Source organism: Anastrepha ludens, chromosome 5 (assembly GCF_028408465.1).
Source record: "Anastrepha ludens isolate Willacy chromosome 5, idAnaLude1.1, whole genome shotgun sequence".
NCBI classification, from domain to species: domain Eukaryota; kingdom Metazoa; phylum Arthropoda; class Insecta; order Diptera; family Tephritidae; genus Anastrepha; species Anastrepha ludens.
The window spans coordinates 48,346,743-48,359,194 of NC_071501.1; the positions used below are offsets into that span (position 1 = coordinate 48,346,743).

At 36.0% G+C, this 12,452-nt stretch overlaps 1 protein-coding gene across 1 annotated transcript; it reads right to left on the bottom strand.

Moving 5' to 3' along the window:
- Positions 1–10,188: 10,188 nt before the first annotated feature.
- Positions 10,189–11,365, bottom strand: LOC128862987 (60S ribosomal protein L13). Its single transcript, XM_054101851.1, has 4 exons — positions 11,303–11,365; positions 10,781–11,035; positions 10,410–10,715; positions 10,189–10,336 (listed from the first exon to the last, which is right to left on the bottom strand). Exons 2-4 carry the CDS (start codon positions 11,018–11,020, stop codon positions 10,232–10,234), a joined length of 651 nt encoding a protein of 216 aa, XP_053957826.1. The 5' UTR covers positions 11,021–11,035; positions 11,303–11,365; the 3' UTR covers positions 10,189–10,231.
- Between the last annotated feature and the right edge of the window lie 1,087 nt (positions 11,366–12,452).

The following is a 12,452-nucleotide window of genomic DNA, read 5'->3' on the forward strand; positions in this document are numbered from 1 at the left end:
TACTTTGGATGGAATAATAAAATTTTTGCCAATGAAATACACCTCATAAATTTCTAACCATTCCCTTCATATTGTATAGAGCAGAAGCTTTGGATGATGGCAGCACGTGACGAAGCGGTCTTTAGTGTCTTCGAGAGAAAGATTCTCTGGAAAAATTATGAACCCTTGCGCATTGGCGATGGTGAATAGGAGCTTCATAACGACACTGGCAGATAATACAAGTGCAGCGGACCGCTGACTGAGTCATGTCGTGCAGATGAGTATATGATACTTATAAATTATTCAGGCCTGAAAATTGATATTCAATGTCGACCGCAAGGATCGCCCTGGATTCGTACTGCCGGTGTATGATGCAAAAACATAGTAGGCCACGACAGCAGCCATAAGATTTACTGCATTGTTGTATTCCATTGTACAAAATGTATTCATTTGCCAAAAACACACCCTTCTCTATTAACACAGTATATTTATGCATGTACTCCTGTATATATGCATACATAGACACATACGGACGTTTGTACTGGATATTTAGGCATACATACATACATATATTCAATTTACATGCTCCATTGGTAAACCCGTTTAATTGTAATTTATGTATTTTTTCGCTTTTATGCCTGAAAAAATCAAAATCGTTTTATGGTTGAATTTAGTGCAATATGACAGAAGATCTACGGCAAGGGCCTACATATAAATGTTGTGCAAAGGACGATGTCACAATGCAAATGCTCACATATTGACATATTTGAAATCGGTGTGCCACCAGCTCTGAATTTGATTGTGCACAAGTGCTTGGCCTTTTTTATTGAAATTAGAATTATGCAGTTTGTTATATGATTTACTTATTGTTGTGCATATGTACTCGTATATTATTGCGTGCATATGTGTGAAATGAGTGAAGTGTGTTCATGATGAGGACATTGTTATTGGATAATGTATCGAAGGGATGATACATTTTTTAGGCTTTTCCGATACCTTACTCAAATATGCATACATGTGTACGTATGTACATTGTATATACATGTATGTATGTATGTTTGAATATGCCTCATTTGTGAAAGGGTCGCTGAAGTGCATCCAGATTTAGTTCGATCACAATATTATTAAGCGGAGGTTCAGAATGTGGCCAATGTACAGTAGTTAGATAGTACAGTAGCCTGTAGCTATAATTGAATGGTCAATCGGTAAGGTTAATGGATTAAACATTTATGTATGTCTACCTAATTTTTAACACATTGCGAACGTGAATGCTATAGCATTCATTTTTATAGTGATGCAAAATGGCGTGAATGCTACAGCATTCAAATTTTAAAGCCAAGTTTTGTTCATTTAATTTCATGTAACTTTAAGTTTTAGAATTAATATACATTTCAAAGTAATAACCACTTGATTCATTAAGTACTTTCATATAACAGTTATAATACGATGTTCTGACTACTCTTATATGTATAATCAGATTTTCGATATTACAACTAGTTATTAATTAAGTTAATTAGTTAAATAATTGCCTGTCTATTTTTGCAGCTCCCTGAAATTTTTAGTGTCCGCGAACGTGTTAAGTTATCAACAGCCTGCCCACTACTCAAGTGAATCTAGTAATGCGATTCACTAACACATTTCAACGATATTCGCATTGTTATCTCTGCTTAACCATAATTTTAACGATTTTGCTATTCGGTAGCCCATAACGAAAATCGATAAGGCAAAATCTATTTTATTAACATGTCGATTATCGTGAATTAAACGACAAGAATATTTTTGTGGTTAAATTAAATGAGAAAACAAAAACTCGTAGTTTGAATTAAAATTTTGAAATTACATTAACAAAAATGATTAAAAAACGGGAATATGTCCTTTGAGTATTTGACTTATGACTTATCGCGAGGAGAGGAGGTAGTGAACTCTCAAGCAGTGAATCAACGTTTGCTCCGGGATGTGGACAATCCTTTATATTTGGCTGCAGGAGAGTTCTAAAAACTAGTAACTCCAGACTTGACTAAGTACCTAATTTCTCAAGTTGACAATCATCTGAGAAGTTCCAGAATAAAAGCGATTGCGGCTGAAAAACAGGTAAATGTTGAAACTTTCAAGCTAATTAAATCCGAAATTGTACCTTTATATTACTAGGTTCTAGCTGCACTGGGATTTTATGCAATTGGATATTATCAAATACCCGTAGGCATTACATAGTGTATCAAATGATATCAACCGTTCGATGTTTTGCGCAAAGGTGAGGGATTTCGTATGAAACAAGTGGAGCGGCAAGCGACAAAAGAATTTTTTGATTGAATTGCTCGGCTGTGGTGCGGCTTCTTTTAGGAGCTGCCGATGATATCTTAAAGCAATATATAATATATACAAAGATATTGTCAATAACGTTGTATCAGGCGTAGGCCAATCCAGCGAATCAATCCCATTTTGCTGTTTCCACTCTATACATCTTTGGCTTCGATACTAGGTTGCTCGTCGTCTTGTTGGTTAGTTCTTCCAAACATCTTCGCAGCTGACGGTAAAAATGCTTTTTGGTCAATTTTATTCATCAACACTGCATTCAAATTGACGATAAACAAAAATAAACGACCAAATCTCTTTTCGGAGAAGCAGCCCCGAACATGAACCATAACTGTATGCTTATCCGTTTGCTGAAGTGGTCGATGATCAGCAGCACATCAGGACCGCTGTACGCAATCCGTGAATATTACGTTTGTCCAATTCCGCTCTGAATTTGCCTTAGCCCTTGCAAATATGTGTTCAATGCGTGATAATGAGAGCAGCGGCTTTTTCAATGTGATGCGGCTTTTTCAATGTGATTCTTACTTTGGAAAGATATCGTCCGGTAAATAAAGGACCTCTTCTGGTAATAGGCACCTAAATGTCTGAACACAGCTAAATAAAGAGCCTGCTAGTTTTCGAATTTGACAAATGTCTATGATTGGCAAACGGCTTAGGTTCGCTAAGATAAATAGAAAGTTCAAAAATTATATCGGAATGATCTTAAAAGTAATTTTTCCTTTTTTTATCTTCCAACACAACAAAATTCCTTCTCCTTCGTTCATTCATGTGAGCGATACAAAGGTAACCTATTATAAGAGTATAGCATAAAACGAACTTATTTTCACACTTTACTATTTTGTCACTCCTGACCCATTCCACATCTGAGCAGCAAGGATATGCTATTATACCGCCTACAACTTCGGCTTACTCTTTATGTTCCTCCTTTACGGTCTTCCTTCTTTATGTTCCTTAGTCTATCGAGGAATATTAGCGCTGACAGCCGAATACTGTAAAACCTCCTGGAGGCTCCAACTTTGTTTCGTAGTAGAAGTGGCGTGGAACGAGAGTGGTGGTCACTGGCTTAGCCACGTGTCTCACCAATGTCGAAACCGAGGGTACCCCTATGAGTGCAGTCTCAGCATGTAGTACAAAGACATAATTACCAGCTTGTCTGAGGGCATAGCTGGCCGTACTTCCCGAAGGCAAAGGTGCCTTGTGACGGAACTGAAGGTATCATCCCGTCCAACTTCCGGAGGAAAAATTTAAATCATTACTTAAGCTATTACATACTTCTAAATATCCACTGTACAATTTGTAGTGGTTAATTTCGCTTCAAGCCTGAGCTGGATTTTCTTCTCCTGATATAGAGCGTGATCAGATTGGAGGTACTTTTTCTAATAGGGTTTTTTTGACAGATCCGCGTGACTACTGTTAAACTAAATACATGTTTTTTTTCGGAATTCATTGACATTTCATGATGAAAGACTTACACCTCAACAACATTTACAAATCGTACAATTTTATTACGAAAATCGACGCTCTTTGAAAAGTGTTCATGGCGCGCTCAGGCCAACTTATGGTGTTCAGCGATGAAACCCATTTTTGGTTTATTGCTACGTCAATAAGCAAAATTGCTGTATTTGGGCTAAAAAGCAGCTCAAAGCCATTCAAAAACAGCCATTATACCCACTGAAAACAACCGGTGGTCGGCCTATACTTCTTCAAAGACGAAGCTGACGCCAATGTAAAAGTGAATGGCGACCGCTATCGCGCCAAGATAAACGACTTTTTGATGCCGAAAATTGAAGCTGGTAAACTCCACAATATTTGGTCCCAACAAGACCGCGCTACTGGCCATACAGCCCGTGAAACAATGGATTTACTGCCTCATCGTTTCGGTGAGCAATTCATCTGTCAGTCGGATCAGTGGATTGGCCACCAAAATCGTGTGATATCACACCTTTAGACTTTTATTTGCGGGGATATGTAAAGTGTAATGATTTCTGGACGAACCAGCTTCGATTCAGGAATTGGAGGCCAACATTACTAAAGTTATTCACGAGATACCGACCGAAGTCCTCTAGCGGGTCATTACAAATTGGTGTTTACGGATGAGCGAATTACGGTGCAGATGCGGCCAACATTTGAAAGGGATTATCTTTAAAAAATAAATTTCTTGAATGATTCTATACAAAAATAATAAAGATTACTCAATCAAGTTGAATTTTCGTTGTTTTATTTGAATTTAAATCCTCTACCTCTAAATTGATCACCCTTTATTAAAAATATTAAATTAAATTTTGTATCCAATACTTTTTCCAAATAGTAAAAACAACTAATCGTAAGTAAGGTGGAAAAACCCAAAACTGCATACCTTCTATTATCACTTTGAACCCTCCGAACGACTTCCCTTTGCCAAATCTGCATATGCAAATTTGATTGCCAATTATAATTGCTCTATTCACTTTCACTCCCATTAAATTTGCATGCGTTGATTAGTGTACTATTGTGGACTATAAGCATTTACATAGTTTTTTATGATTTGTTTTTACTATTGCAAAAAAATTAAGTATGCAAATAAACCACCAACATTACCGAGGCGTTGCGGCACCTCAAATTAACATACCAATAAGTGGTGCAATATATTTGATCGATTGGCCATGTCAATTGGGAAATTTGCATTTTTTTACCACATACAGTACCACAACAAATTTCCTCTTGACACGTCATATTTAAGGGTCGATCAAGCCTTCTAGCAAATTTACAATACATATGTACATACATGCATACCTACGACGCACTTTGGTATCGCTATAGCACATTTTTTGTGGCAAGTATCATGTTTTTTGCCTCAATATACATATTTATGTAGCTTTTTATGCCCATCCGTCATCTTTCACGCGTACTTAGGGGGGGATTTAGATACAATTCATGGCAGTTTGCTCTTTGAAATGGTTTTTGGTTGATAGCAATAGGATGGGAAAGGTGGGGTGAGGTATAGGTATTGAAGATTGGGTTACATTATTCTAAATTATTTATTGGAATAATGAGTATTTTTTCTATAAAAAAAATCCTTTCATAATTATAATATTGAATTAATTGATGTGTGGCTTTCCTCAAAATATGGGCCAGCATTTTTTATAAATTTATTAATGCGAGGAAATAAGCGTACATTTAAATCATATGCATTTCAGTTGATATTTAAGGGGTTAGGGTTAGTCAGAATTTTTAAAACAGTGGATTTTTTTGCATTTTCTTAAAGTATAATATCTTAGAAATATTGTGTGAAAATTTTAAATGTTTTTTTCAAGTTATTCAAGAATTAACAAAGGGCGCTCGGGCGCTCCGGAGCGTTCGATACTAGATATCTAATAATAATGAGAGCTTTAATCAACATGTATGGAAAATATGCCCAAAAACGGTAAATACCAGTTATACTATCGAACAAATTGCTGCATACATAGCTACTTTATATATTCAATGAAGATATATTTTCATTATTGGTTATAATGAATACACTGGGACCTAATTGTGGGCCTAATTCTCATTGGTGTGCTGAAAAAATGGAGGCTGCACGTATGAAAGTGGCAGATAACCGCGCTAACGATAACACTCGAGAAGGCAGAATGTTACGTAGGCAACAGCAAATCGATATTTTAGAAGCTGCTATAACGACTGAAGAACTATTATATGGCCCAGGAATAGGTGGAACATTGTAAGTAATTAAGTAATTCGTATAACTCTACATAAATCGATAGGAAAACTTTAAAGGCGTTTTTTCAAAACTATGTTTTTTGAACTGGTGATCACTGTAACTTAAAAACCGCTTGGTAGATTTCAATAAAATTTATACTGCTTTTGAAAAACATAAAAAAATCGTTTCTTGTTTTCAAAAATTTCGATTTTTTTAAACAATTAGTTGTCAGTTTTTTCTCGAAAGTCTGAAAAATATTTCGTGAGGCCGCAATATTGTTAGTTTTGAGAAAAAGGCTTCGATCAGGCCCAAGATTATCTATTAATAAAACTAATTTCGCTTGTCCGATTTATTTTAGATGAATCCCCAAGGACTTGTGATGATCACCGCAAGGGACCTCTGGGCTCCACACAAACAGCGATAACTTTTACAATTATTATTATTACTTTTTTTTTTTTAATTTTGCTAAAGCCAAGTCGAAACATGATGGCGGCCGTCGTAGCCGAATGGGTTGGTGCGCGACTACCATTCGGAATTCACAGAGAGGTCGTTGGTTCGAATCTCGGTGAAAGCAAAATTAATAAAAACATTTTTCTAATAGTGGTCGCCCCTCGGCAGGCAATGGAAAAACCTCCGAGTGTATTTCTGCCATGAAAAAGCTCCTCATAAAAATATCTGCCGTTCGGAGTCGGCTTGAAACTGCAGGTCCCTCCATTTGTGGAGCAACATCAAGGCGCACACCACAAATACGAGGAGGAGCTCGGCCAAACACCCAAAAAGGGTGTACGCGCCAATTATATATATATAAGTCTAAACATGATGATATGTGTTTATTTTTGCAAAATACAGCAACTGACTAAAAAAAATTATTGAATATCATCATTTTTTCGGGCTTCTGACTACCCCTAACCCCTTAAAATAACAATAAAAAACAACTTAACACATTTCGATCTATTTGTAGAAATGTATAATATAAAAATAAGTCGGGTTTTCCTTCCTGACGCTATAACTCCAGAACGCACGAACCGATTTCCATCGTTCTGCTCAGTTAATTTCATGTGACATTTATTATGCGCACGTTCTTTCAAACGCTAACTTAAAACCAGTATTGTGTGGAATTGTGAAATTGAGGTTAAAGTTGTTCATTTCCTAACAGTTCAATTGGAAACCATCCAATCAATCACGCGTATTGTACAATTTTTATTCAACTTCAACAGCAGGCATTTGTCCTTAAGGTGGTAAGTTGAACTGGGTAAATTATGTAGATCGTGCATTTGAGGTTAAATTCACCAGTCTGTCCATAGTCCAAAATGCCGAGAGGACAACGTGCGAACATCGGCCGCCGCACAAGACATGCAAGCCAGCAACAAGTGTTATCACATAACTTAAGCGAAGAAAGACAAAATATAATAAGAGAAAATGCCCGATTGAGACAACGCGTGAGCTCACGAAGATCATTGGCATCATACAATCGCTTGGCATTCCAATATGTTCCCACTGCGAACTACAGTGATGATGACAATTTAGATATTATACCAACGACGACTGCCGATATTGCAATGCGTTAAAGTGGATCAGCTGAATGTGCGGCGCAATATAGTATACAGGGAACACAACAGTTAAAGAGACGAATTATTGAACAGTTGCAAGCATTTTTCACGCTAATAACGCTGTGGTTAATATGTTCAAAACAGCATTTTTTTTCATTGTTTTTCACATGAGCAGCTATACGTTGCGTGTTCACGAGTTGGGAAACCATCCGCTTTGTTTGTGTTAACGTCAGACCAAAGAACAAAAAATGTGGTTTACCAAAGAGCACTTCAATGAAACGGATAATTTGCGGGCACGTATAACTCTTCGATTCAGTATTTACTTTGGATTCACTTTCATTTTTTACTCAGAGAAGTTCAACTAAATTACACTTCATTTTTGTAATCGAAATGAATTCGTTACTGTTTTGAAATTAAATAAAATTTTTCCTTTTCAAATATAAAACAAAAAAAATAATTTTTCTTCATCTTTTAGTCCCCAAACGAAATGTTACAAAAAACGAAGCCATCTGGTGGCGAAACGGAGCTCGCCGGGTTTGCTAGTGACCTATAAAATATTTCTTAGTAACGGATGTTTTTTTGTGAGCTTGAGAACTTAAAATGATATTAGAAATGATTATTGTTGAATTGATTTTTTTTTTAATCTGGTAGATAATTTCATGCATTTATTTGAATATGAAATCCGGAACAGAATCGAATTTCGGCCGAGTCCGAACCGAACGTTTTCAAGAAAAAAAGCAAACACAAATGTACATTAGTTTTAATCACATGAAATTCAACTCATAACATGCATTATTTAGAACTAGAATTCCAGCTAGACGTGAGTGGGTTCACAATATACCTGGTCGGAAAAACTACTTACGGTTCTTTACTGATGACTCGAAGCGTAACGGTAAAGTAGGCTTTGGCGTCAACTGGTTTTAGGCTTAAATTCTAGCCATTAATGAAGTAGCGGTGTGGTTAGGTAAAAATGTAACTATTTACTTTTAAAGAAATCTCTATTTATTCTGATAACCAAGCCGCGAATAAATCTCTTGGTGGGGTTGTTACTAATTCCATCATTCCTGCCGGACATCTCTTAACGAGGTGGCGGAATAATACCGCATCCACTTGATATGGGTGCGCCTCCCTCTTGATGTGGAGATTATATGTAGGTATACCGCTCTCAACCTACAAACTACGTGGTGCAAGTAGCATTGTCACGTCAGCCAACACGAGATGGGTTAATAGATTGTCATGACAATGCAACAAAAATAATTTGGCCAGCATGGAACGTCAGGCGCTCAAACGCGCTCCTCAATCAGTCTCTATGTTAGTTGTATTGATCAAAGTCACTGTCTCCGAGGTCAGCATGCTCAAAGATTGGAAGTACCGCATTTTGACTATTGCAACAGCTAAAAGAATAAGGAGGAGGAAGAGTCTGTCAGGCATCTTCTCTGTCTCGCGTGGCATGCCACTATGTTTAGATACTTTGACTCATCGTTCTTGAATGATATCGATGACCTTAGGGGCATAAGTGTCAGTCAGATCTAGGGATTTGCACTTAAATGGGTTACATGCGTCCATGCATGTTGTTTAAACGATTTATTTTTTCTTAAACGGTAGAAAAAAGATTAATAACAAAATTTTTGCTATTCCTATAATATATTTTTTTTTTTTTTTTTTTTTGTGATTTTATATGAATTTATATAGTTTAACGTGTGAAAAAAAATAAGGACACTTCATGAAATTATAAAAAAATATTTTTGCTGAATATTGTTGCATAAAGCCTTAGTGCCATATTAGTACTTTGTTGCGGATCCTTTGTTATCCAGAACAGCAGCACATCTTCAAGGCATTGAGTCGACCCAATTTTGATAAACATGTACCGGTATTGCGTTCCACGCATCCTGAATAAAATTCCAAAGCTGGTCAGAACTTGATGGACACTCTCCCCTGATTGCCCTCTTGACTAAATTTTTAATATTATTTCTAGTAGCGTGGTCGCAGTGCGTATTTCTACCCATATTTGCCTAAAGTTACAAAATTGCAATTTATTTAGCAATTAATGTGAAGCTGTGAATTTGTTTTACGCACTTACTTAAAAAAAACAAGTCTCTCTAATTTTTAGTATTGTATTTTTACCAAAACGAAAAACTGTCCTTATTATTTTTCACAGCAGAAATCGCGCACTTCTTAAGGAAAATAATTTGTTATCTAAACGAAAGAAAAAGACACACAAATTGTAACGGGATTTCTCAATGTCGTTTACAAACTTTGCTATACAACTCTCTTTTAGCACAAATTCTTTCATTTTACATGAATTCGTAAACACAAAAAACGGTGAATACCACTGTCCTTATTATTTTTCACATAACTGTATATGTACATATATGCATATCATTACCTGTTCAGTGAAATCAAAACTTTGTAAATGAATGTATTTTATAATTGTTAATTTGAGTTTGGACATTCTGCGGCCTGTTGATCACTTCTAAAGTCAATTATACCGCTATACTCACTCCATGAAGTTCTATTCACCCACATATGTACAACTTATTTTAAACTGAAGTATGTATGTAGCTATTCTGCAAATAAGCCAACCACGTCTAATCAAAAACTTTAATTTTCTTAACGATTTTTGACCATACTAAAATCTAAATTTTTTCCGAAAAAAAACTCAGGAACGAATAACTGTAAAAATGTTTATTTTATTTCAATTATTTAGACAAATTTACTTTTTGGATTTCTTCGCATCCTTTCCAGTATCATCGGGATTATCAGCATTTTCCTTGGCACGCTTGGCACGTATACCAACCAAACGAGCATCAGAACGAGCCTAAAAATTAATTATAAATACAATTGAAAGATAAATATTCACAATATAAGAAAATTCGACTCTTCCCAATTACCTTGCGCAAAGTGGCGAAAGCCTTGAATTTCTGTTCATCCTTAGCGATTTCACGGAACTCAATAACGGGCTGTTCTTTTTTGATGGGCATAACATCTCCTTTAAGTTGAGTAGCCAGCTTGCATTCTTCCAAGGTGGATTCGCCCTTGCGGATCTTTTTCTCATTAATGGGGAATAGAATCAATTTGCTCTTATATTCCTTTAAACGCTGGACATTGCGTTGTCGTGATTCAAGTGACTTGTTCTTACGTCTCTTATCAACAGCAATACCAATAGTTCTGGCAAATCCATATGTCAGACCGGCACCCTAATCACGAAAAAAGAAATACAAATATAGATAACGCTTAATATTATAAATATATTTATTAATACCTTAAGTTCTTCAAGTGTAAACCCGCGTCCTGCGCGCAATTTCGTGTGATAGCGGATGGTTGGGCAACGTACAACAGGGCGCAATGCTTGTGCTGGACGTGGGAACACAGCTTTAGCCTTCTTGATGCGGTTTTGCCGTCTGCGATATTTGCGTGCAGGCTGATTGAACCAAGTCTTTACATTCCGTTGCCACCACTTGTGAAAGTGAGCATTTGGAATCATGTTATTTCCCTTACCCATTTTTGCTGTTTAAGTCTAATAGGAAAATAAAACAGAGAAAAAATGGTTATACTCCAATTGAAGTGGTAAGCCAATTTTCATGGTTATACATCTGACAACAGTCCACCACGTGGCCCATATATGAATGCCATTACAACAGTAAATACACTAAAAACTAATAATTATTCACATATATTTCATCAAGCAAGAAAAAGTGCATATGATATTAGCATGATGGCAACTTTTCCAGGCATATTTGAGTAAAATAATGCACAAATCTTGAAAATTCTCATTTTTACAAACCTTTCCTACCCAACAACGAATTAAAAAGGAGAATTGCAACCAACTTCAATTCGAATATATAAAATACTCGAATATCTAATTCGAAATTAAGCCCACTTTCCGAACTCTCCCGACTTTATAATAGGTCTACACCAGTAATTCGCAACATAAGTACATTGCATCCCATGATTGGCAATGCCGAAAAAATACTATAATCGTGAAGACAGTATTGTAATAATGAATGAAACACAACTTTGACAATTTTTCATGAAAACGAAAAAATTAATAGCATTTTTTCCGAATTTGTGACTCGAATTTCCTTCCCAATGGGTGTTTGTTCGACATACATAATTGAACTGCTATAAGTTACGCCGAATATATGAATATATTCATATGATTAAATGGTGATTTTTTAATCAATGAAAAATAAAACTCCACACCAGTCCTTTCGAGCGTTGTGGCTTTCGAAGTTGTTGAGGCTCTATAGGCGTTGCAGGCATAAGTAAGAGGCAACTAGGTACAGTAATTTCTAATCGAGGCATTAAACGTTTGTAACCTGAGAAATTTAGACTTTTGCCATGAAGCCGTGTCAGCTCACCACACAGTTTTGCCAGAGCCAAACATTTCTCCCATTATTTAAAAAAATAATCGATTAATCTGGGTTAGAAATCTATGGTAGAAAATAAGATAGCGCCCATCAGAAACATGTAACGTATGACTGGCGCAGTTGCGTATGATAATAAAAAAATTATTTATGGAAATCAGGCATGGCAGCATGAAATGCCAAAATCTGTTTAATCGTCAAGTAGTTAATATGGTGCCCGAAAATGACAATGAAATTACCAAGGTGAATCTAGACAAGGTGATATTTTCTCATCAGCTGATTTGTACTTGATTGCCTTCAAGGAAGAAATGAATAAAAATCGCACAAATAGGTTTGTAAAATCGATAACACTTTGTATCGACCCGTCTTGGAAACTACCTTGCTTTTCATATAATAGAATAACGAAGATAGAGCGAGAATTTCTGGCATGCCATTTTTAAATTTCTTGCCACTTATTATGTAATATTTCTGAACGCTTTTTTCATTATTAATTTCCCTTACAAAATGTTCAAAGTTCGCTTACATTTTATATATAAAGCAAACAACGTGACTCACAGCCTAAAATTT

Excerpts from the sequence above, each read along its gene's own strand:
- LOC128862987 (XM_054101851.1), bottom strand. The coding sequence starts at position 11,020 with ATGGGTAAGGGAAATAACATGATTCCAAATGCTCACTTTCACAAGTGG. Across the intron at positions 10,716-10,780 it reads TTACACTTGAAGAACTTAAG|GGTGCCGGTCTGACATATGG; the intron begins GTATTAATAAAT and ends TTTCGTGATTAG. Across the intron at positions 10,337-10,409 it reads CTTTCGCCACTTTGCGCAAG|GCTCGTTCTGATGCTCGTTT; the intron begins GTAATTGGGAAG and ends ATTAATTTTTAG.